This window comes from Ovis aries, chromosome 1 (assembly GCF_016772045.2).
Source record: "Ovis aries strain OAR_USU_Benz2616 breed Rambouillet chromosome 1, ARS-UI_Ramb_v3.0, whole genome shotgun sequence".
NCBI lineage: Eukaryota > Metazoa > Chordata > Mammalia > Artiodactyla > Bovidae > Ovis > Ovis aries.
The window spans coordinates 100171627-100197143 of NC_056054.1; the positions used below are offsets into that span (position 1 = coordinate 100171627).

Here is a 25517-nt window from a genome sequence, read left to right on the forward strand (position 1 = left end):
TAAATGGTCTGAAAGTCAGCCTAGTGGCTAGAACTGTGTGTGCAACTTCCTTTTTCACAGAATATGTACCTGAACTTTGCTGAGATCGGCAGCAACATAAAGAATCTCATGGAAGACTTTCAGAAGAAGAAACCAAAAGAACAGCAAAAACTAGAATCCATAGCAGACATGAAGGTAAATTGAACATGTACATGGATGACTAACATGCAAGACTTTGGAACTATTCATGTAAGCAACATTTCTGGAATATTCTGGGTCTGATTTCTGCCTTGACTCCTTTTGTTTGGTTCAAGATTATTTTCTGTTTCTCTTTAGGAAACAATATAGTGAAAACTTCATAGTAAGCCATGAACTTCTTTCCATTCTTCAGTCATATTTGAACTATTTAATGACTTAGTCTCTTGACATATACCAGTCCTTCTCTTCTTAAGCATAACAAAATGCTGTGTGATTGCAAGTTTTAGATGCCTTAGTCTAGGCAGAAGAATAATCCCTTCCTTTTTTTTCTCTTCTTCATACATGCCTGTCCTCAAGAAATAACAGAACCCCCAATTGATGTTTTTCTCATGGCAGGCCTTTGTTGAGAATTACCCACAGTTCAAGAAGATGTCTGGGACTGTGTCAAAGCATGTGACAGTGGTTGGAGAACTGTCTCGGTTGGTCAGTGAGCGGAATCTGCTGGAGGTTTCAGAGGTTGAACAAGAACTGGCCTGTCAAAACGACCATTCTAGTGCTCTCCAGGTATCTGTTCAGTCCAATTTGATGAGCACTTACTGTAGTAAGCCACTGTGGCAAGCAGAGCAGGCAATACGAAGGCAAGTAATCCTTCTTAACCAACATGGAATTTACAGTTTAACAATGAATTGAGACAGGACCACAAATTAGTAACATTTAAGATAGATGGGCTTCCCTGGTGGCTCAGATGGTAAAGAGTCTGCCTGCACTCCAGGAGACCCAGGTTCTATCGTTGGGTGGGGAAGATATCCCTTGGAGAAGGAAATGGCAACCCACTCCACTATTCTTGCCTGGAGAATCCGTGGACAGAGGAATCTGGTGGGTTACAGTCCATGGGGTTCCAAAGAGTTGGACACGACTGAGTGACTAACACACACACAAGACAGATAGGTAATAAGAGGCACAGGAGAAGAAAAAACGTACAATCCCTAAGGGTTCAGGCAATTAACTGAGTGTTTAGGAGGGCAACCCAGTCAACTAGAAAGAATGCTAGACTGAAATCAGAAGATCTAAATTTTAGTGTTTGATTTGCCACTTTGGGACCTGGAGCTGTTGGCTTAATTTCTTAGCCATTTTCCTTATTTGTCAAATAGGTATAATAATATGTATCTGGCGGGATTGTTAGGAAGATTTAAAGATACAATATCTATTAAAATGCTGGCGTCACTGACTCGATAGACATGAGTTTGAGGAAGCTTTGGGAGTTAATGATGGACAAGGAAGCCTGGCGTGCTGCGGTCCATAGGGTCACAAAGAGTTGGACACGACTGAGCAACTGAACTGAAATTTATAATATTGAGCATCTGCTTTTTATTCCACAAACGTGAATTCTTACTCCATGTACATAGTACAATGAGTATCTAGAGGAACAAAAATAAATAAAATACCATCTTTTTCTTCAAAGAGTTCACATATTAGTAAAGGAGAAAGAAATTTAAACCAGGAGTTATAACATATGCAATAAGTGCTATACTAGAGGTATTACAAAGGGATATGGAAATACAGAGGAAGGACGGCTATTTTCCATAAGGATGTAGCCTCTTAGAGAAGATGACATTACTTTTCAAGAAAATAAATTCTCAGCAGAGAGAATGCAGACATGGCAATGTTAAGAAAAAAAAAAAGCCATGGGAAGAGAGACTAACTCAGTGTAGCTAGTGCTGGGTACAAGATGAGGCATGGTCTTAGATAAGCCAGAAGGACAGATTGAGGCCTGGTTATGGCCATTTAAAGGAGATTGGGCTTTAATCTTGAAATGATAGGAGCTATCAGAGGATTTTAGCAGAAAAGTAACATAATCAGACAATTAGGCAGCATTTCAAGTTAATATTTAAGTCAGAGTTGTGTTATTGACCATAGTAAGATTTGAGGTTATTAGGAACAGTTGCTTAGAGAAGGTGATATTTAGATGGACTGTAAATAATGAATAGAATCTGGAGGAGTATTTCAGCAAAGCAAAGATGCAGAAGTATGCAGAAAAATAATAAACAGCATGACCTGTTGAGAGTGGGTGTGAAGAGAAATAGGAGATAAAATTGAATTGGTAAACAGGAGCTAGTTTATGAAGACGCTTCTCAGAGGAATTTGTATTTGCTGAGATAGGCAAAGAGATCCAGCATAGAGTTTTATGTAGAAGTTGATATGATGAAAGTCGTATTTTAGGAAATTTAATAAGTTTGCTTTGGAGGTGAAATAATTAAAACCAGGGAGGCTAAAAAAACTCTTCATAGTAGTAAAAATGTGCAGAAGGATAAATATGAAAGACAATATCAAAGGGAGAAAATAATTTTAGAGACAGATTGGCTATAAGGAAAACAAGAGAGAACAAATCAGAGATAATTCCAAAGTTCCTGAGACGTGACAAAATGTGCTATCACCGACAGTAAGTAACTGGGGAATGAGAGTCCTTTGGGAAATGGCTGTTTGTAAGCCATTTATTATAAGAAGCACATTTCCTTACTAATAAGACCCTATATCCTAAATCCTGGTCTCTTCCTCTCCTGCAATTCTTCTTTGTAAAATAAAGCCAGCATAGTATAATGGAAGCAACACGGGGTTTTCAGCCACTGTCTTGGCTTATATCCTGTCTCTATGTATCAACATTTCTTTGGGAAGATTCCTTATTTTGCTCAAGCCTATCGTAAAGTTTGATAATGATTTCAAACTTTTAGGTTGTTATCAGGATTCAGTGAGATGTAAAATGCTTCCCATATGATAGGTGCTTTGTAAAGGTTAGTTGCTTTCCTCTTAGCATAATTTTTGGTTTGGTTTTGTTTTTGGCTGCCTTGAGCTTCACTGGTAGCTCAGATGGTAAAGAATACACCTGCAGTGCAGGAGACCTCAGTTTGATCCCTGGGTCGGGAAAATCCCCTGGAGGTGGGCATGGCAACCCACTCCAGTATTCTTGCCTGGAGAATCCCATGGACAGAGGAGCCTGGCAGGCTGCAGTCCTTGGGGTCGCAAAGAGTCGGACATGACTGAGCGACTAAGCACAGCCACAGCCTTGGGTCACAGTTGTGGCACTCGGGGTCTTTCCTTGGTGCGGGGGCTCTCTAGTTGTGGCGCATGGGCTTAGTTGCTCCACAGTATGTGAGATCTTAGTTCACCAGCCAGGGATCCAGCTGCCATCCCCTGCATTAGCAGGCAGATTCTTAACCATTGAACCAACAGGGAAGTCCTTAAGCATAGTTTTTTAAAGATATGATACAATTGAAAGAAATAAATTCACCCACCTGTGGTTGCTTTAGTTATATATACCAAAGTCTACTGTGATTTATAGTTGCTGATTTTTACTTTTTAAAAATCTTTATCAAGATTTCCTCTTGGTAAACATTATTTTTAAAATCATAAAGATGCTATTTGCTTTATATTTATGAAAAGTACTTCTGACAGCAGTTCTAATTTTATTTCTGTATTCTTAAATCTTCACAAGGAACTTTTAGGGTGACTATTATTTTTAGTTGTATTAAATTCTAATTAGTTTTTAATCAATTATTTGTTGAACTATAGTTGATTTACAATGTTGTGTTAATTTCTGCTGTATAGGAAAGTGATTTCGGTTTTATATATATATACTTTTTTATAGTCTTTTCCATTATGGTTTATCATAAGTTTTAATTCTTAAATAGATAATATAAGTATTCGATGAAAGAGATAAATAGTACAAACTGAATCTATTCGTAGTTTCACTTGCATCCTTACTGTTATTCTGTGTATGTGCAAGCCGATTTGAGTGTGTATATTTCCTTCTCCTTCTTTTTTAAAATTCAGATGATACCATATCATACACATAGTTCTGCATTTTGCTTTTTCACTTACTTTTATGTCTCAGAGACTGTTCCAGACTAGAACCCAAACACTCATTCTGTTAAATCACTAAATAGTATTCCTTTGTAAAGATACTTCATAATCTAGTTCACTTCACCAACTTTCTTTAAACAACACTGCTAATAACAATTTAGAGTTGGTCTGTGGGCCTAATTGAAGTATTCCTATGGAAAACTTTTTATTTTTCTCAATAAAATGAATTTTGTTCTCTTATGAAATAAAACCAGAATTGTGTCCTGTAACTAAATTTAAATTTCCTTATGTTTCTTTATCATTTTAGCTTTCCCTTTAAAACAATAGAACCAAACTTAATCACTAGCCAATTTTAGTATCTTTATTTGTATCTCACCATATGGAAAGCATTTAGAAATGGCTACTATAATTCCTTTGCCTGAAATCTTATTTTTTGTTCATTTTAAAAGAAAAATAGACACTTTAAAATATGAATTCCATTTGTGATCCACTTTGCCAGTACAGCATACAGGGTTCCCCAACCAGGGATCAAACCCGTGCCCTTTGCATTGAGAGCCCAGAGTCTCAACCACTGGACTGCCAAGAAATCCCTATATTTTTAAAAATTATCTTTTGAAGATTTTCTTGCCCATGGTATTAGGGTTTTACAGTGAGCAGTTGATTTCGACTCCACCACCATAAAGGATTTCTTTGGCAACATGATGTAAATAGTTAATAAAGAGAACTTTTGTTTAATAATGAGTAGATGCCAAGGGCTTGACCCCTAGATGGGATACAGCATTCCTTGGCTTGACCTCAGATGATAATAACGTCATGAAGCAATGAATTGATTTTTGAGTAGAGATGAGGTTTGCTTTATTGAATAATGACTGTATCATGGTGAGGAAAGAAAAGCTCACATATTGCTAAAAATTAACCTAAAAATTGCTGCCACTTCTAACCAGTTATCCAGTTTGATTCAGAAAAATTTCGCTAGAACCAAACTGCAGTGTACTGTCATTGAAACATATGCATAGCCTTGGAAAAGACTGATTAGTAAGGAAGATTTTTTTTCATACCATAAAGGAAAAATCTTCAGAAAATAAACAGTTCCCCTCCCCCCTCTGTGTGGTTGTGTTGTCATATCACAACTTTTCATTTGAAAGAAGAATCTAGTCTATTTTATAGTCTTCTTTCCTGACCTTGGGTTCAGTTCAGTTTAGTCGCTCAGTTGTGTCCGACTCTTCCCGACCCCATGAATCGCAGCACGCCAGGCCTCCCTGTCCATCGCCAACTCCCAGAGTTCACCCAAACTTATGTCCATTGTGTCGGTGATACCATCCAGCCATCTCATCCTCTGTCGTCCCCTTCTCCTCCTGCCCCTAGTCCCTCCCAGCATCAGAGTCTTTTCCAATGAGTCAACTCTTCGCGTGAGGTGGTCAAAGTATTGGAGTTTCAGCTTCAGCATCAGTCCTTCCAATGAACACCCAGGACCGATCTCCTTTAGGATGGACTGGTTGGATCTCCTTGCAGTCCAAGGGACTCTCAAGAGTCTTCTCCAACACCACACTTCAAAAGCATCAATTCTTCGGCGCTTGGCCTTCTTCACAGTCCAACTCTCACATCCATACATGACCACTGGAAAAACAATAGCCTTGACTAGACGGACCTTTGTTAGCAAAGTAATGTCTCTGCTTTTGAATATGCTGGCTAGGTTGGTCATAACTTTCCTTCCAAGGAGTAAGCATCTTTTAATTTCATGGCCGCAATCACCATCTGCAGTGATTTTGGAGCCCCCCAAAACAAAGTCTGATACCATTTCCCCAACTATTTGCCATGAAGTGATGGGACCAGATGCCATGATCTTCGTTTTCTGAATGTTGAGCTTTAAGCCAACTTTTTCACTCTCCTCTTTCACTTTCATCAAGAGGCTTTTTAGTTCCTCTTCACTTTCTGCCATAAGGCTGGTGTCATCTGTGTATCTGAGGTTATTGATATTTCTCCTGGCAATCTTGATTCCAGCTTATGTGTCTTCCAGTCCAGCGTTTCTCACGATGTACTCTGCATAGAAGTTAAATAAGCAGGATGCCAATATACAGCCTTGACGGACTCCTTTTCCTATTTGGAACCAGTCTGTTGTTCCATGTCCAGTTCTAACTGTTGCTTCCTGACCTGCATACAGATTTCTCAAGAGGCAGGTCAGGTGGTCTGGTATTCCCATCTCTTGAAGAATTTTCCACAGTTTATTGTAGTTTACACAGTCAAAGGCTTTGGCATAGTCAATAAAGCAGAAATAGATGTTTTTCTGGAACTCTTTTGCTTTTTCCATGAGCCAGCAGATGTTGGCAATTTGATCTCTGGTTCCTCTGCCTTTTCTAAAACCAGCTTGAACATCTGGAAGTTCGTGGTTCATGTATTGCTGAAGCCTGGCTTGGAGAATTTTGAGCATTACTTTGCTAGCGTGTGAGATGAGTGCAGTTGTGTGGTAGTTTGAGCATTCTTTGGCATTGCCTTTCTTTGGGATTGGAATGAAAATGGACCTTTTCCAGTCCTGTGGCCACTGCTGAGTTTTCCAAATTTGCTGGCATATTGAGTGCAGCACTTTCACAGCATCATCTTTCAGGATTTGAAATAGCTCCACTGGAATTCTATCACCTCCACTAGCTTTGTTTGTAGTGATGCTTTCTAAGGCCCCCTTGACTTCACATTCCTGGATATCTGGCTCTAGGTGAGTGATCACACCATCGTGATTATCTGGGTCATGAAGATCTTTTTTGTACAGTTCTGTGTATTCTTGCCACCTCTTCTTAGTATCTTCTGCTTCTGTTAGGTCCATACCATTTCTGTCCTTTATCGAGCCCATCTTTGCATGAAATGTTCCCTTGGTATCTCTAATTTTCTTGAAGAGATCTCTAGTTTCCCATTCTGTTGTTTTCCTCTATTTCTTTGACCTTGGGTAAAAGATCTCAAATCATGCCTTTAATAACACTTAGGACAATAAATATTTGTCAGGGAAATGAAGGTAAAGAGTTCTGTTTGAAGCAGTATAGAATAGAATAGTGGCTGTAAGGGCTTGGATCTTTGATGTCTTGGGTTTGAAAATGATTTCTAGCCACTCCAGTCTTAGACTTTTTGTCTGTAAAATGGGGCGAAATATCGGTACTTAGCTCAAAGATTTTTGTGAGGATCCAGTGAGCTAGTACATATAAAGCACTTAATATGGTACCTGGTGCTTATAACATTCAATGAATGTTAACTATCACTGTTTTCAGTATTATTATTTGATGGTGCATTCTCTTTTTTATGGCATCCAGGATATGTTTTTTAATTCACTTGTGATCTTGGAACTCTCTCATTTTAGAAAGGCTTTTTTGCTTCTCATTAGAATTGTAAGAAAATTGTTTGAGACACAAATTGAGGTGACAATTTTACTTTGACCAACTAAGATTAAAAATGATCCTGTCTCTCTAAACCATCATTTAACTAATGTTTCAGAAACAGTGTTGACCAGCAGAAGACCTACAACAAAGCTAAGTTTGACTAGTCATTAAGTAAAAGAAACCTGATATATTTTCCAGTTAGTGGAACTGGAACTGGATCTCGCCTATTTTCTATCATTTTTTTCTAGATAAGCTCTTTATAGTCCCATAACTGTTCTCTCAGACTGTTAGATTAGGCTCATTTTTAAAATCATATCAACATGCTGAAGACTTCTGCCAGTTTCATCTTGCTATTCTAATCTGTTGCTATTCTAATCTATAATAATAGCATTATTCTAATGCTATTCACTGAGTGTTTTACTACAGTACTGTGATAGTTGATAACAAGGTATAGAGTTTGTTCTTTAGTTTAAATTCAAGCCAAAAAAAAAAAAAGAATTATCTTTGGTTGCAGGCTTCCACTGTATTTTGTACAATAGTTTAAAATACAGGTTGTCATTGTCTTTTAGTCATTTAAGCCACGTCCAACTCTTTTGCGACCCCATGGACTGTAGCCCACCAGGCTCCTCTGTCCAAGGGATTTCTCAGGCAAGAATACTGGAGTCAGTTTCCCATTTTGTTCTCCATAAAATATAGGTATGTCAATACAAATGTTTTTTTCTTGTGCTGCTTTAGCATAGTTTTAGTAAAAGAAAACAGAAAAGGAGTCAGCCCAAGATAAGAGAAGAATCTCTAAATATCAGAATTGTTTTTTAGTTAATGTCTTTTTGAATGAACGTTAGCTCCATTTTGAAAGTTGACCTTCACAGATAGTGTTTTTGTGTTTCTTTTCCTTTTCCTACATTGCTGCTGCTAAGTCGCTTCAGTTGTGTCCGATTCTGTGCGACCCCATAGACGGCAGCCCACTAGGCTGCTCCGTCCCTGGGATTCTCCAGGCAAGAACACTGGAGTGGGTTGCCATTTCCTTCTCCAGTGCATGAAAGTGAAAAGTGAAAGAGAAGTCGCTCAGTCGTGTCTGACTCTTAGCGACCCCATGGACTGCAGCCCACCAGGCTTCTCTGTCCATGGGATTTTCCAGGCAAGAGTACTGGAGTGGGGGTGCCATTGCCTTCTCCGTTCCTACATTGGGCCTACACTAATGTTAGAATCCAATGAAAGATTTCTGAATCCCATCTTCTTAAGTGGACAGCAGTTTTCTGTTTCACTCTTTACTCAGCTGTTGTTATTATGTAACAGTATACTTTTTTCTCTTGATTATCTCAAGGTTATGGGGAATTTAATAAGAAAAAAGATAACAAAAAGTCATTATATAATTCAGCCATATTTTCAACATATAAATACCTCCATGAAGCACATACCTCCTATGTAACTGAAGGCTCTCAGATTCTTTTTCTCCTCTTCCCTGGTTAAAACCCTGGAATCTCTGTATAATGTATGTCACTATCAGTCAAGTTGAGTCAAGTAGCCATGAGGGAAATAGTGCACAATTAAGTCAAAGGATAACACGGCATCCAGGCAGACAAAAAGGCCCTGCTTCTTCAAGGACTTACATAACTGAGAAAGAAGAAGAATTCAGCTGGTACCTACATGTGTCTTTTCATGAGGAACTAGGTGAGTTTAACTGGAACACTGACCTGAGCCATGGGTTGGGTCCTCAGGGCTCAAGAGAGAGCAGAGTAGTCTTGGACCAGATCTGGGCTATCAGATCACAAGGCCGCTCATCGAGGAAAAGCTAAGAGTCAAGCCACAGACTCTAAACACCAGTACCACATTTCAAGGAATAAAAGTGGATTTATTAATGAGAAACAGAGCCAGGAGTCAAGATTGAAGGGAAGGTAATTAGAAAGGGAGCAAATAGGAAGGGTATAAACTAATTGCTGCAAATAGTCTTTGTCACCATTCTGGTTTTTGTAGGTTTATAGTTACTTGAGTATCTCAGGTTTGCTTAGATATACAAAGACAGGTCAGGCTTCCCTGGTGGCTCAGTGGTAAAGAATCTGCCTGCCAATTCAGGAGGCATGGGTTCCATCCTTGGGTTGGAAAGATCCCCAGGAGAAGGAAATGGCAACCCACTCCAGTATTCTTTCCTGGGAAATCCCATGGACAGAGGACCTTGGAGGGCTGCAGTCCATGGGGTCACAAGAGTTGGACATGACTTAGCGACTAAACAACAAAGACAGCTCAGTCAGAAATTGAGTAGATTTAAGGTAAAAAGAGACTACAAGGGCAGAAAATGAAACATTGTGCTTATAAGAAAAGCAACCACAGAGACCTCAGATGGATGTTTTATGCCAAGTGACTGAGATACTTATGAAATGGTGTATTTTTACTTGATAAGGAATTTGTATCCTGAAATTTCTCCATATTATAATAGAAATTAGTGAAATGTGTGAATAGGCTATTCTAAATAGCCTGTATTTAGTCACTGCTCTATGGAAAAGTTACCACAAAAGGGAAAAGAAGTAAGGAAAGTTTGTGATTGCAGGGTTTAAATCTGTAGAAGAGAAATTTCTTCCTTTTTGATCCTATAAGGATGATGGTAGTGAGATGTTCAGCCAGAAAAGCAACAGTAGAAATCCTACTGAGAGAACTTTCTACTTGAAAGCTACCTAGGAGGCTCTGCATTTCATCATTGTCCCTCTTTTTAGTGTGAACAGTAGAGTTCTTAGACATTAGACATGGTTGTCATGAAGTAATAAAAAGATAATGTATTTAAAAGCATCTTGTAAGTTGCAGAGTACTATACAGATGTTAGTGGTTATGTCCTCGGAATCCAGTGCCCTCCGAAACTCTTAACTAGTCTTTCAACTCATTTCTTTCTCTGATTTCCATATCCCTATTAATAGCATCTCTTTCAGCCTCTCAAACTAATTCTGAAGCTTAGTTTTTAAGGCCTTTTGTAGAAATGAAGTCTTTTATGGTTCCTCAGTAACTAGACGAACATCTCTTTACTTTGTGTTCCCTTTCCCCCATTGCACTGATTTTCAGTTTTTGGTTTTTTCATACATATGTTTCTGTTACAATACCACATATGTGTTCCTGAAAAAACTTCATATTCTGCAAAGTCATGCACCAAAAATAAACAGCGGTTATGGGAAAATAGGGTTATACGCAGATCACTTAAAATTTATGTAACTAAAAAGAAAAATCTATATAACTTTGTAATCCGAGCCCTAATAAAATAATAACAATCCTAATTAAAATGCTAGCACAGTTAAATTTCCACTGGCATTTGCACCTGGAGAAGGAAATGACAACCCACTCCAGTTTTCTTGCCTGGAAAACTCCATGAACAGAGGAGCCTGGTGGGCTACAGTCCGTGGGGTGGCAAAGAGTTAGACACGACGGCGACTAACACTTGCACCTAGAAATGCACTCAGACCATCCTTTGTGGTTTTACTCTGTGGCTCATGTCTTTTTCTTCAACAAATAAGGCCTCAAAAATATCTACTTCTCAGAGACTTGTGTCATCAAAATTAAAAGTACAATATGAGGATATCAGTCAGTTTGGGGTTATTGTTTTGTTTTTCTTTTTGACACAGATAAACATCTTTGCATTCTTTTCATTTTCATTTTCCCTTTCCCCATGTAGCTTAACATTGTGGAAAGTGCAGCAGTTCTTAAAGCTACAAAGCCAGTTACTTCTTAAAAAAACACTTCTGTTGAATTTTCATCTTTTTCCTTAACATATTGGTGAAGGATGTTCTTTAAAGAGGAAACTTGTCCCTGATCTTTTCTAAATATTAACTTGCTGAAAAATTACATACAAACCAATATGCCTTCTGTGTTGGTCCCATGTTTACCAATCTCGTAGAGCTAAAGCACGTTAAAAAATGTGTTTTATAGCAGAATGAGCTATACTGTTTTATCCTCCTTTACCCCATTGTCTGTAGGGGGACAGACAGTGTCTCTAACTTATCTCTGTATCACCTCCAGTGTCTGACATAGTACCTTGTGCTTAAGAGAGTGATCAAAAGTATTTGTTGGCTCTAATTAATGTGTTCTACTGTGTAATAAATATAAATCTACACTGTAGGGAAGTCTCCTTATGGGAGAATTGATAAAACCTAAACATAATTTTTTCTACTTTTGTTTGCTGTCAGTACCTGCCCTCTTAAGACCGTAAGTGTTCAATTTACAGATTACATGCTGTCACATATTCATATCTCTGTGAACCATGTTGAGACATATTGTTACATATGATGCTTCTTGGAGATTAAACCCATTCTAGGTAAAATTTTGCCAATGTGTCTTTGTTTCACTGGTCAGTCACTAACACTGGAAGAAGGCAGTAGAGTTTTACAAGTCAACTGGTAATTTCTCTTGTGTGCTATATTGACTGAAGCAGTAGAACTAGTGGTGGGAATAATATGTATTCCTTATTTTGGCAAGGAAATTGTAATCTCTCCCACATAAGACCCTAGACTATCTCAGTCAAAGGAAAGAAAAGAGGAAATAACCATGGTCAAATTCATATTTGTCTTAAGCAGTTACAATGAGAATTTATGTCCTTGTTTAATTCTTATCTTGGGCAAAAGGCATCTGATTTTCTGTAGTTGAGACAGTTGCCTAGCCTATGACCTGTACGCTGCCTGAGTAGTGATCTTGCATGCTCAGTCACTTCAGGCGTGTCCAACCCTTTGCGACCCCATGGACTGCAGCCCGACAGGCTCCTCTGTCCATGGGATTCTCCAGACAAGAATATTAGAATGCCCTGCCCTTCTCCAGGGGATCTTCCCAACGCAGGGATCGAACCTGCATCTCCTGTGTCTCCTGCTTTGCAGGCAGATTCTTTACCCACTGAGCCACCTGGGAAGCCCAGTGATCTTAGTCATGCATATCTTAGTCAGATGTATCACTACCATTCAGTAATTCTTAGAACCAAGATACTATACATCACCCAAGTGAAGGGAGGATAAATATCCGTTCTCTGTGTTTTCAGAACGTAAAGAGGCTCCTGCAGAACCCCAGAGTGACAGAGTTTGATGCTGCCCGCCTGGTGATGCTTTATGCGCTACATTACGAGCGACACAGCAGCAATAGCCTACCAGGATTAATGATGGACCTTAGGAATAAAGGTGTTTCTGAGAAGTATCGAAAGGTAAGCAGATTTATATATGAATCCCGCCAAACAGGAACCGACTCTGTTATTATAGCCTTTTAGTTCTGACAGATGATGAGTCATACTGTTTTTATGGGATTCCCTGGTAACTCGGTTGGTAAAGAATCCACTTGCAATGCAGGCAACCCCAGTTCGATTCCTGGGTCAGGAAGATCCACTGGAGAAGGGATAGGCTACCCATTTCTTGGGCTTCCCTTGTGGCTCAGCTGATAAAGAGTCCACCTGCAATGCAGGAGGCTGGGTTCGATCCTAATTCTGTCCTCTCATGTCTTCATTTCCTTAATAAAATTATTTTCTTCCTGTTCCCCAAGCAGTAAGAAATTGTTTCTCTCTCTCTTTTTTCTTTTTTTTTTTAAACAAAGCTTGTGTCTGCAGTAATTGAATATGGTGGTAAACGGGTCAGAGGAAGTGACCTCTTCAGCCCCAAAGATGCTGTGGCTATTACCAAGCAGTTCCTCAAAGGATTAAAGGTATATCGCTATGCTTTCCTAAATGAGAAACAGTTGAAGCCCCTGACCCTGAGAGTGAATGAAAGTGATCTTCCAAGTAACTTCAGGATTGCTGCTGATTTAGTACTATGTCAGTTAAATGAGGGACTTCCCAGGTGGCGCAGTGGTGAGGAACCCTCCTGCCAATGCAGAAGACACAGGAGATACAGGTTTGATCCCTAGGTTGGGAAGATCCTGTGGAGGAGGGCATGGCAAATCCACTCCAGTACTGTTGGCTGGAGAATTCCGTGGAAGAGGAGCCTGGCAGGTTACAGTCCATGGGGTTGCAAAGAGTCGGACACGACTGAAGCGACTTAGCATGCATGCATGCGGTTAAATGAAATTAAAGCAGATGGTCTCTTGAAAGCTTTTTCTTTAAATACTTTTTTTTTTTTTTAATACTTTCTGTATCGGAACAGCATCATCATTGGCCCAAACAGCTAATAAGGGAATAGTAAGATATTTCCAGGAAATACCCAAGAATAAAAAGGCAGACAGTTCACTTAGTCATAACTATTTTACTCCATTTGTTTATAATTTAAGGTTTGTCAGGTAGTTTTTCTGTGACAGAAGTTAAAGATGAAGCAAGCAATTAGAAATCTTTTAAAACTACCTATTTTGTTAATATGGTCAAAAGTTAGTTGTAATCTGCTAGCCTTTATGTTTCCTGAAATTTTTTTCATTTTCCTGAGTGTTTCTAGTCTCTCTTGCTACATAATCTTTTTCTTTTTATTTACCTATCATATAATATTTTCTCAAAAGAATGAATCAGTGAAGAGATGATAAGGAATTTAAGCAGTTGCATTTTTTTAATTCCTTTAGAATAGCTAGCCTTAAATTACAGAGTATTTTTATAAGATTGGAACATTTCTATTGATGAAAATAATTAACTAAAATTCTCCTAAAATTGCTGCTTGACTCTTATCCCATGAAATCTCTATTGCAAGTCCTTTTCTGATATGAGTATCATTAACGGTTACATTGCATGTTTCAAAAAAAATGACATAAGAACCATTTCCCCCTGTCTTAGGGAGTAGAAAATGTATATACGCAGCATCAACCTTTCTTACATGAGACCCTGGACCATCTCATCAAAGGAAAGCTTAAAGAAAACCTGTATCCTTATCTAGGCCCCAGCACACTCAGAGACAGGTAAGAGGACAAAGATATTAATAATAAAAATCAGAAACACTAAGAAAATAGGAAATTTAGGGTACTGTAAGAGACTACAACTAAGATTCTGTCATTCTACTCTTCCTTTCCCAGTTGTTTCAGTTCTTAGATTCTTCTGGTTTTACATGTGTCAAAGTTAGATTTAAATTTCTCTATCAAGCCTGAAGTACTATTTCTTTTGGAATACAGAAACAAATGTTTTGGAGCACTCCAAATACTTGTGTCCTGTCCTGAAGTATCAGACTAGTTCACTTATGCCATTTAAGGTTCAGTTCCATGGCATCTAGCATTTGGAGTTTCAAACATTAAAGCTGAAAATAGATTTGCTGCTCAACTGCCATCCAGAGCAGGTTGTTACTATTTTTGGCGAGGACTGGACTTTGCCAAATGTGGCCAGTATACACACTGAGACCTAATTAACAAAGGCCTTTTGTCACACTGGAGGAAAGGATGGTTTTCTTTTTAGGTATTAACTGAAGGAAGCAATTAGTTGTCATTTTAATCCAGTGGTTTGTTAAGTTTTAATAAAAACAAAGCTTGTCCAGAATAAACTTACATAAGCCAACCTGAAATTTTAAATATACATAAATTCTACCTAGTTATAAATTCTATACAAAAAAATTATGTATTTTTTATTGGGAGCACATATTATAAAGAGCCTAATATATGTAGCTGAATCCTATTAGATTGATTGATTTGAGAATTGTTACTGTTGGTATAATTCTTCTATTATTTCAGCTAATTGTAATCTAAGGCCTTGGAAGAATAGTGTTTTATGAATGTAATAAATTTCCAAAAGGAGAAAAATGTTTTTCTCCTTTTAGAGGTATATAAATAACTCTTGTATGATAAAAATGTATTTTTTCACTTTTTTTCTTAAAAAAAAAAATCTCTATAGTCTGGTAACAGAACAGAAAAAAATTCTTTTTAAAAATTCAAGGTTGAAAAGCAGAACATCTAGGGTTAAATTCAGACAGTATACTCATTTGGAATCAAAATTTAGAAATGTCAGCAAAGTGGTAAAAAGGAAAGCCAGCCCAAAGCTATTCACCTGAGAGGCTTTTTGAAAAACAGTATAACTCTATTAAATAGCCTTCTGATTAACATGATAAAAGTAAAAATACTGATTTTCTTATGAATTTCGTATAAGAATTATTGAACAAGAAATTGGCTAAAGGGACATAATAGATCACCAGAAGAGTGGATGATTAGTTCATGACAGTAAACCTTTCTAATTTGGGGAATTCGTTTCCAAATAAATTTCAAAATGATGCTCTTCTAGTAAAATGTACAATTTATCAGTTGTCAGCATCTGTTAAAGCATTTGTCACTATTACCTAAATATATATTAATAATTCAATTGCTTCGTCCTTTTTTATAACAAATATTTGAATGCTTTCTGTATGTCAAGAACTGCTTAAGATGCTGGGGAAGTAGAAGTGACAGGAAAGGCAAAGTACCTGCCTTAAATTACAGTAAACTAGTAAACAAATAAAAAATGTAATTTGAATGAGAAGTGCTATTCAGGAAATAAATAGGATAATAAGCTACAGAGCACTCTGTCAAGGTAGGGAGGTACTTCAGATGGAGAGAACCTCTCTAAAGAAGTGATATTGAAGATGAGTTTTGAATTACAAGAAAGAACCAATCACATAATGATGAGGAAGAAAAGCATCATAAGCAGAGGATACATCAGAACAAAGTCCTTGAAGAAAGAAAACTTGGCAAGTTCATGGAACAGGAAAAAGTCCAGTGCAGTTGGAGCATAGCAAGTAAAGAGGGAATAAGTTGAGAAGATAAGTAAGGCTGGATCACATGGGGTCTTGTGGGCCCTGGTAAAGGTTTTTTTTGTTTTTTTTTGTTTTTATTTTAAGTGGCATAGAAAGCCACTAAAGAGCTTTAAACATTAAAATGACATAAACTGAATCATGTATTAAAAGATCAGCTTGGGGGGAGAATGGATTGTTGAAGGTAAAATTAGAAGCAGAAAGACTACTTAGGAGGTGGCTGCAGTAGTCCAGGTAAGAAATGAAGATGCTTTGGATAAGGAGCCTGGGAGCGAAGGTAGAATCAGTAGACTTACTTAATGGGAGCAGAGTAATGGGACAAGGGTAAGAGAGAAGTCAAGAATAATTCTCAGGTTTTAGAAGAAAATCAAGAGTTTTATTGTTAAATTGCAGATGTCTGTTAGATAGTTGGAAATGTTCATTGCTAAATTGGAAGTCGTCAAGATTTTGGTGACTTAAAGCTATGCACTCATCTCACATGCTAGTAAAGTAATGCTCAAAATTCTCCAAGCCAGGCTTCAGCAGTATGTGAACCGTGAACTCCCCGATGTTCAAGCTGGTTTTAGAAAAGGCAGAAGAACCAGAGATCAAATTGCCAACATCCGCTGGATCATGGAAAAAGCAAGAGAGTTCCAGAAAAACATCTATTTCTGCTTTATTGACTATGCCAAAGCCTTTGACTGTGTGGATCACAATCAACTGTGGAAAATTCTTCAAGAGATGGGAATACAGACCACCTGACCTGCCTCTTGAGAAATCTGTATGCAGGTCAGGAAGCAACAGTTAGAACTGGACATGGGACAACAGACTGGTTCCAAATAGGAAAAGGAGTACGTCAAGGCTGTATATTGTCACCCTGCTTATTTAACTTATATGCAGAGTACATCATGAGAAACACTGGACTGGAAGAAACACAAGCTGGAATCAAGATTGCCGGGAGAAATATCAATAACCTCAGATATGCAGATGACATCACCCTTATGGCAGAAAGTGAAGAGGAACTAAAAAGCCTCTTGATGAAAGTGAAAGAGGAAAGTGAAAAAGTTGGCTTAAAGCTCAACATTCAGAAAATGAAGATCATGGCATCTGGTCCCATCACTTCATGGGAAATAGATGGGGAAACAGTGGAAACAGTGTCAGACTTTATTTTTGGGGGCTCCAAAATCACTGCAGATGGTGACTTCAGCCATGAAATTAAAAGACGCTTACTTTTTGGAAGAAACGTTATGACCAACCTAGATAACATATTGAAAAGCAGAGACAGTATTTGCCGACTAAGGTCCGTCTAGTCAAGGCTACAGTTTTTCCTGTGGTCATGTATGGATGTGAGAGTTGGACTGTGAAGAAGGCTGAGCACTGAAGAATTGATGCTTTTGAACTGTGGTGTTGGAGAAGACTCTTGAGAGTCCCTTGGACTGCAAGGAGATCCAACCAGTCCATTCTGAAGGAGATCAACCCTGGGATTTCTTTGGAGGGAATGATGCTAAAGCTGAAACTCCAGTACTTTAGCCACCTGATGCGAAGAGTTGACTCACTGGAAAAGACTCTGATGCTGGGAGGGATTGAGGGCAGGAGGAGAAGGGGACGACAGAGGATGAGATGGCTGGATGGCATCACGGACTCGATGGACGTGAGTCTGAGTGAACTGTGGGAGTTGGTGATGGACAGGGAGGCCTGGCGTGCTGCAATTCATGGGGTCGCAAAGAGTCGGACATGACTGAGCGACTGAACTGAACTGAAAGCTATGTCACCTTTAAAAGTGATTAGATCACTCAGGGAGAAAGCATAGAAGGGGGAAGAAAGCATCCAGGACTAAGCACTGAATAGAGGATATGGAGTCAGCAGTGGAGACTGAAGAAGAGACAGACAGACAGGAGGAAAACCAGAAAAGCTTGATGTCATGAAGATCAAGGAGTGAGTGGTTACCTAAAGACTAGTCTTCTGAGACATAAAAAGTTGAGGACAGTGAAGAATCCATCAGATTTGGCAATATGAAGGTCTTTGATGACTTTATTCCCCAGTTTCAGTATTCTTGCCTAGAGAATCCCATGGACGGAGGAGCCTGGTATGCTACAGTCCACGGGGTCGCAAAGAGTCGGACACGACTGAGCAACTTCACCTTCACCTCAGTGAGTTTGGAAGCCAAATTAGAGAGGGTTACAAGAAATAAGATAGAGATGACAGATATACTTTTTAAGAAGTTTTACATGAAGGGGGTCAGAAATTGGGATCATAGTCAGAAGAGACTGTGGGTTTGGGGAAAGGAGAAATTCTAGAGCATACTTATAATCTGATGAGAATTATCCCAAAGAAAGAGAAATAGGTAATGCAGAAGAGAAAGGGGAAGAGTTGCAGAAGTGAAGTCTGAGGGAGCTAGAACAAGCAGGGGAGATTTTGATGGGAGCAGAGGTGCTTCTTTCACTGTAGTCGCTTTGATGGTGAGAACATGGAAACCATCTTGTCTGATTACTTCTATTGTTTCAGTAAAATATGACATCAAGCTATTAGGTGAGGTGCAGGATAAAAAGAAAAAACATTGTGAAATTGTTATTTTTAGGCTTGGAATCAAATTTACTAGGGAAATGTAAGTAAAACTTCCAAGCAGGGTTGAGTGCCCATTGGAGTTTTGTGTTGTTAGTTTAAAATACAGCCCATGAGCCTAGTTGCGTGGTTTTATCTAGCAGCTTTTAGCTGCAATAGAGTAAATGAAGAGAAGGCTGATAGCTGGGTTCAGCCAGGATTTGGGGAAATGAAAAAAAGGAAGATATTGTATAGTGAAAAAAGTATTGTTGAGTGAATTGGAGGTATTGATGAGGTCAAGGAATTATTTCTTAGTAGAGATATTAGCATAAGTGAGTTGAAAGTTGAGGGACTGGTTGTTAGAGAAAGAAGTCTTGAATTCAAGATCCCTTCTCCAGGGGATCTTCCCAACCCAGGGATCGAACCCAGGTCTCCCACATTGCAGGCTGATTCTTTACCAGCTGAGCCATCAAGGAAGCCCTTTTGTATTGCAGATACTTGTAATGAAAAAGTTGATGTTACAATCATGGGTGTTGGTGGCTGTGAGGGATGGAAGAACAAATCAGTATGGGTGAGGAGACTGGGATGTGAGATGATGTTAAAGTCACTGAAAATCTTGAAAGGAGCAAGAATGAAAAGGAGGACAGTTAAAGTCTTCAGGGAATAAAAGAGTGACCAGGAAAGGAGGTCAGGAGAAAACAGTACAACTATGTCATGAGCTTCTGAGACAATGAAAATTGTGAAGAAGGCAGAAAACTGGTTATGAAGCTGTGGTAGGAGCACACAAGATACCTCTACCACCTCCTGGCCCTGTTTTTAACAGAAAGAAGACTGCAGAGGACTTGAAAAGACCTCCTAAACAATATACTTTTTAAAATTTGCCGTATAGATATACTCGCACAAGTACACAAAGACATGTACACAAGGATATTTATCAAAACATCATTTGTAATGGTGAGGAAAAAAAAAAAAAAACCCACCCAGAAACAAGATAAATATTTTTCAATGGAGAACTGGCTACCTCGATTATAGTACATTACTGTGCATTCTTCTTAAGAAATGGCATAACTCTTCATGGTGTGATACCAGAAACTTTCTAAGATATATTAGATAGAAAATCAAGATGCTATAATACCCCTTTTGTGTAAAACTGTGTATTAGCATAAATGTGATTGTGTACATAGGTGTATATAAACAAGTCTGTGCTTGACTATACATATGTTTATATATTTATGCGGGCTTCCCTTGTGGCTCAGCTGATAAAAAAAATCTGCCTGCTATATGGGAGACCTGGGTTTGATCCCTGGGTTGGGAAGATCCCCTGGAGAACAGAAACGCTACCCACTCCAGTATTCTGGCCTGGAGAATTCCATGGACTGTATAGTCCATGGAGTCGCAAAGAGTCGGACACGACTGAGTGACTTTCACTCACTCACATATATATATGCAAGCACATGTATGGTTATGTATACAGTAAATATATCTGGGAGAAAAAATAAGAAGTTTTTAATAATGGTTACCTCTGGATATTAAGACAGTAGTTGTATACACATCTGTCTTTCCCACTAGGTATTAAGTACTTAATCTTGCGGTAAGAACTATGTTTTATTAATATTTGGGTTTTCCACGATATTTAACACAGTGCTTTACATATAGATGTTCAGTAGATTTGTCAGATTTCTTACGTAGCCACCTGTAGTGGCTGACATGACAAGACTTACAGTTGGGAAATTTAAAGAATAAATTTGATTGATATTACCAGAAAATTTCAATGTTTGCAATTTGCCTGCTCAGTATTTTGACTCTGTATTCACTTAGCCCCACCCTAAGCTCTAGTCACTGTCTTCACCTTAGATCATCACATTTAAAAGAGTCATTGATTATAGTCATCTTTATGGTTAACTTAAGTCTCATCATGATAAAACTTCTTGGTTTTGTTGTTACTGTAATAGTAGAAGATATCAAAAGAGATCTGGCAAGAACACAACTTTGCAAAACCAGGAACAATTGTAGAACTGTTTTAGCCCTTAGCTAAAATAGCTAAGTTAGTGGTTAACGTGTTTGGCAGTGTAGCTATATCCACAAGTTAGGTTTGATCTTTCTCCACAGATGGTACTTTCACATATCTCATTGAGGCTAAATTTTTTTTTCTTGCTCCAGAATTGCTTTTTATTCCTGATAAAAACAAGCAACTGAAACATGTGATGAGAAAATGAAGCTATCTGGTCATGCATTCCAAATTTAGTAGAATTCAAAAAGGAATTACTCGTTCACATTTGTACCAACTGAGTAGAATCTTGCTTTTGTTTCTATGGAAGCAGCAGTCCTTTCTCATTGGCCTTTTCTCCTACAATCAATGCTCATATGATCTTTAACCATCTGTAAGTACTAATTCAAAAATTTGAATTTTAGCCATAATAGCCCGCAAAATAGGTAAAAATATTGCTTCTTAAAAGTTTTAAGTTTTCCTACTTAATGATTAAAGTAATGATTTTTAGAAATACTGTATGTAAAAATGTTTTTATCCTCTAATAAAATTTGTTGTCATTTAGTCCAACTCTTTTGCATGCCCATGGACTGTAGCCTGCCAGGCTCCTCTGTCCTGGGATTTCCCAGGCAAGAATACTGGAGCAGGTTGCTTCTCCAGGGGAACTTCCCAACCCAGGGATCAAACCCACATCTCCTGCTTGGGAGGCAGATTCTTTACCACTGAGCTACCTCGGAATAGGATATGAATTGGTTGGGTTCTCAAGTTGTCCCTGTATATCTATATACAGCGTGAACAGACTCATGTTTTCTAATGTTCACTATCTGCATTAATTAATGCTTTCGGTTGCTATCGTGAATTACAGAGCACAGGAAGATGTGTACAAAGAATTGAACTTGTGTATTCCCTTTAACCATTATATAAAACTGTTCTACTGTTAGACCTCATCAGAACATCTACTTTTAAAATTCACCAGATCATGTTTGGGAACGCATGTAAGAATTAAAGATTTTAAAATTTTTTTTAAAAAATTAATTAATTAAAAAAAATTAAAAAATAAAATTCACCAGAGAAAGGAATTAAAAGATGTCAGAGATTTTTTATTTGTTTATTTTTTTCCACCAATGTTCCTTCTTAAGCCAGCCTAAGTAGGAAACACAGGAAAACATTTATTAATGTTTTCATAACCAAATGTGACATAATCATCTTTGTTAGGTACACAACTGAGTCAAGCTCTAGGAGCCTATCCCTGTGTAAGTATCCTTACATAGATAAAACCTAAACTCAACAGTTACCACCCATGACATTTTCTTCCCTCTCCAGGAATACGAAAATACTCTGGCACCCTGAAATTATTAGACTAAAAGATAGTATTCTCTGGCTGTGTTAGAAACCCACTTGAATTTATTCCTTCCTAGTTCTTGCCTTGCTTTTCCATAAGAAAGAGATGTACTTTAGAAGCAGGTGATCGGCAGAGGGCAGCTATGGAAAAGCAACATCATGTTCCAGGATGAGCCTTGTTACTCTGCTCAGCTGCTTTTTAAACTGACTTATCAGACCAGGGGACTTTCCAGGTGGCTCATATGGTAAAGAATCTGTCTGCCAGTGCAGGTTACACAGGAGACTCAGGGTCGATCCCTGGGGCGAGAAGATCCCCTGGAGGAGGAAATAGAAGCCACTCCAATATTCTCTCTTGCCTGGAAAATCCCATGAACAGAGGAGGCTGGTGGGCTACAGTCCACAGTGTCACAAAGAGTTGGACATGACTAGGCATGCACACACACATATCAGACCAGGACCTCAAAACAAAAGTGTTCCTGTCTAGTTCCTGTCAGCAGTCATGTGTACCCCTCTAAAAGAGAAACCTACTTCCCTTATTCTTAATGAAGTAATCTGTGTAATTCATGAGTATTTATTGAAAATAAGCTGCAAGATGGGTCTCAGGCTGGATTCATCCCTTAATGTAAAGAGCAATGCTTATGGAATGTTACTGTAAAAAATACTCATTTTTCTGGCAAAAAATCATTTCAGTTTTGAGGATTTTATTATTTCTGAATAGTGTAACTGCCTGTATTTTTTTCTCCTCTTGTTTTCTAAATATGTAGGCTAGCCCTAGATAGTTAGACCTATTGGTAGACCTACATAGAACAAACTATTGATAAAGTGTCTTCTTGTCTTCTTAATGGCACATTCTTACAACATTCGATTTTTTTTTCCCACAGAACTCACCCTTTAATGAATATTAAACCAGTTGAGACTACACTTGAGAAGCTATTATTATCTCAGAATCACTGGTACCTCTAGAACCAATATATTGGGAAGAATTAAAAATATATATCCTTAGAAATTTAGTGATTATTCATTATTCACTTTTACTATGGTAAAAGTTATAGGGACTCATATCAGTTTTTAAAGTTACAACCAATTGTAGTTTAGATGCTCCCTTTCTCATGAAATAAACCCCTAAAGATCCTGACAGGAGTGGAACTTGAGTCTTAGATGTTTGTAGAAATGTTAGAAATATTAGTATCTCTAAGAGAAATACTTCTGTAGAAATATTAGAGTTGAAACAACACATATCAGATGTAAGAAAAGACAAGGACCTGTATTTTGCCTGAATATTCAGTCTCCGAATAATTGAGAGATCATCATACTTTGCAGAAAAATATACTATCATTGTTATATAACTCTTCTTAAGCAAATGACCTTTTCCGCAAGAAAAAAATGACCAATAACTAGAAGCAAAGACGTGAAAAAACCTTGATAGTGTAGAAAATGTTAATCATTTGTAGACAGTGATGATGCTTTCCTATAAGTTTATAAAGGATTTTATAAATTTATAGGAAGTTTATAAAATAATCTGGTGTGTAGTCTAAAGCACCAGATTACTGTTGGATTAGTAACAGCCTTAAGGCTCATATCTACTTCTCTGTACTACTAGAGGAGATCATACAAATTATATATTAGGGCCACTACAGATTCATTGTTTCTCACCTCACTTGGGCCTTCAGGGGTACTCAATCAGACTTCTGTATCCTTAGATACATAGAGAGGAGAACCTTCTCTCTTTGTCTTATTCACCATATCAGTTTAGAATGTTTGCCATAATCTCCAAGTCACCTAACCCACACCAGTGTCTCTGCTTCACAGTGAAAAAATTTGCATGTGTCAGACATTAGCTCCATCAGTGTCTGCTGCTGCTGCTAAGTTGCTTCAGTCGTGTCCGACTCTGTGCGACCCCATAGATGGCAGCCCACCAGGCTCCCCCATCCCTGAGATTCTCCAGGCAAGGACACTGGAGTGGGTTGCCATTTCCTTCTCCAATGCATGAAAGTGAAAAGTGAAAGTGAAGTTGTTCAGTCGTATCCAACTGCTCGCGACCCCCTGGACTGCAGCCTACCAGGCTCCTCCGTCCATGGGATTTTCCAGGCAAGAGTACTGGAGTGGGTTGCCATTGCCTTCTCTGCCCTCAGTGTCTAGCCCCATGTTTATAGAATTAGTTAGATGTATCTACCTTTATCGCCTTCCTTCATTCTCAAGGAAATACATCCTTTTCCTTATTTAGAACTAACCTCTTTGCTGTCACTAGTTTTAGACTCCTACCATCACTGCTGAAGCCTTTCTCTGCACTGTCTCTCCTTTCTCTTTCTCTCCCTCTCCCTCCTTCCTCTGTATTTTCAGCTTGTCTTCCCCTGATTACTTTCCTGCAGGCTCCACACTTACTCAGGTTTCTCCTGTTAAGTAATAAGTTTGAAGCCCTTGAGTCAGGGTTCTCTTCTAACCTATCTTCCCTTCACAGTCAAGCTTCTTGGATAATTTTACTGCCTTCACTCCTCATTTCTTCAATCCATATACCCTGGCTTCTTGCTTCACTCTAATACACTGAAACATTTCTTCAAAAGTTGCATTGCAAGAATATACACAGTGGTCTCTTTCAATCCTCACTTAACCACTCTGTGCTTCTTGAAACTCAGCTCTTGGCCTCTTCCTCTGCCTCTCCTCCTGCCTTTCTGACAGTCTTCTTCTCAGCTGCCTTTGCTAGCTACTCTTCTTGCTTTTCCTGTAAATCTTAAAGAACCCACTCCCAACTCTGTCTTTTGGTTCTCTTATCATTCTTCTTCATCTCCCTAGGTAGAATTCATCTATTCCCATGGCTTCAGTTGCCACTTGTATTCAGGGAAATCACCAGGTCTCAATGTCCAGATGTCTGGGGGACAACTCCACTGGGATGTTCCACAGGTATCCAAAAGACGGCATCTTTTTGTCTTCCTTTAAGTCAGTCAGTCTTGCTTTCTTTGTTCGCAAACTTAAACTACTATAGTTAGTCACCAAAGCCAGATTCTTAAAGTTATCATGGATTCTTCTTTTATCCTCATCCCTCACATTTAATCATTGACCAAATACTGAAGAGTCTACATGTTTTTGTATCTTCTGTATCCAGTCCTTCCCCTCCACTTCTGGTATTTCTTAGTTCCAACTTTTATCATATCTTCCCACAAGTCTTAAGAGTAGCCTTTTGTTCCCCCAATTTTCCCACCAGCAGCCCCCAATTCATTCTCACATAGCTGCCAGAATTATCATTCAAAAAGGCAAATCTGATCATGGTAACCTGTTAGAGCCCTTTGGTGATACCCCATGACCTGTGAGATTCGAGATTCTCCCTCTCTCCCTCTCACTAGGTTGTTGTTGTTCAGTGCCTAAGTCGTGTCCGACTCTTTGCGACCCCATGGACTGCAGCAAGCCAGGCTCCAGTGACTTTCCAGGCTCCTCTCACTATATCTCTAACTTATATGCTTCACACCAGCCATAAGGGAGAAATTAGGATGACTCTGAAGTTTTTGTCCTAAGCAAGTGAAAAGATAGATTGGCCATCAGCTAAGATGGGGAGAGCTATATGTGGAACAAGCTTAGAGGAGAAGATTAGGGATTTGAACATGCTGAATTCAGATATAAAATAAACAGCCAAGTAGAAATGTCAAATAGATA

At 38.5% G+C, this 25517-nt stretch overlaps 1 protein-coding gene across 5 annotated transcripts in view; it reads left to right on the forward strand.

Annotated features, from left to right (window-relative positions):
- VPS45 (vacuolar protein sorting 45 homolog) overlaps nt 1-25517 on the forward strand; it is a 71514-nt gene that overhangs the window by 12708 nt on the left and 33289 nt on the right. For 2 of the 5 annotated variants that reach the window (XM_004002438.5, XM_042253749.2), the window contains exons 9-13: nt 61-174; nt 574-741; nt 12397-12555; nt 12939-13046; nt 14095-14216. In XM_004002438.5, coding sequence (XP_004002487.1) covers nt 61-174; nt 574-741; nt 12397-12555; nt 12939-13046; nt 14095-14216 — 671 coding nt within the window. Of the gene's footprint in view, nt 1-60; nt 175-573; nt 742-12396; nt 12556-12938; nt 13047-14094; nt 14217-20704; nt 21553-25517 lie in introns of those variants that run through there. The other 3 variants (XR_001041275.5, XM_060413800.1, XM_060413801.1) reach the window with 3 other exon arrangements.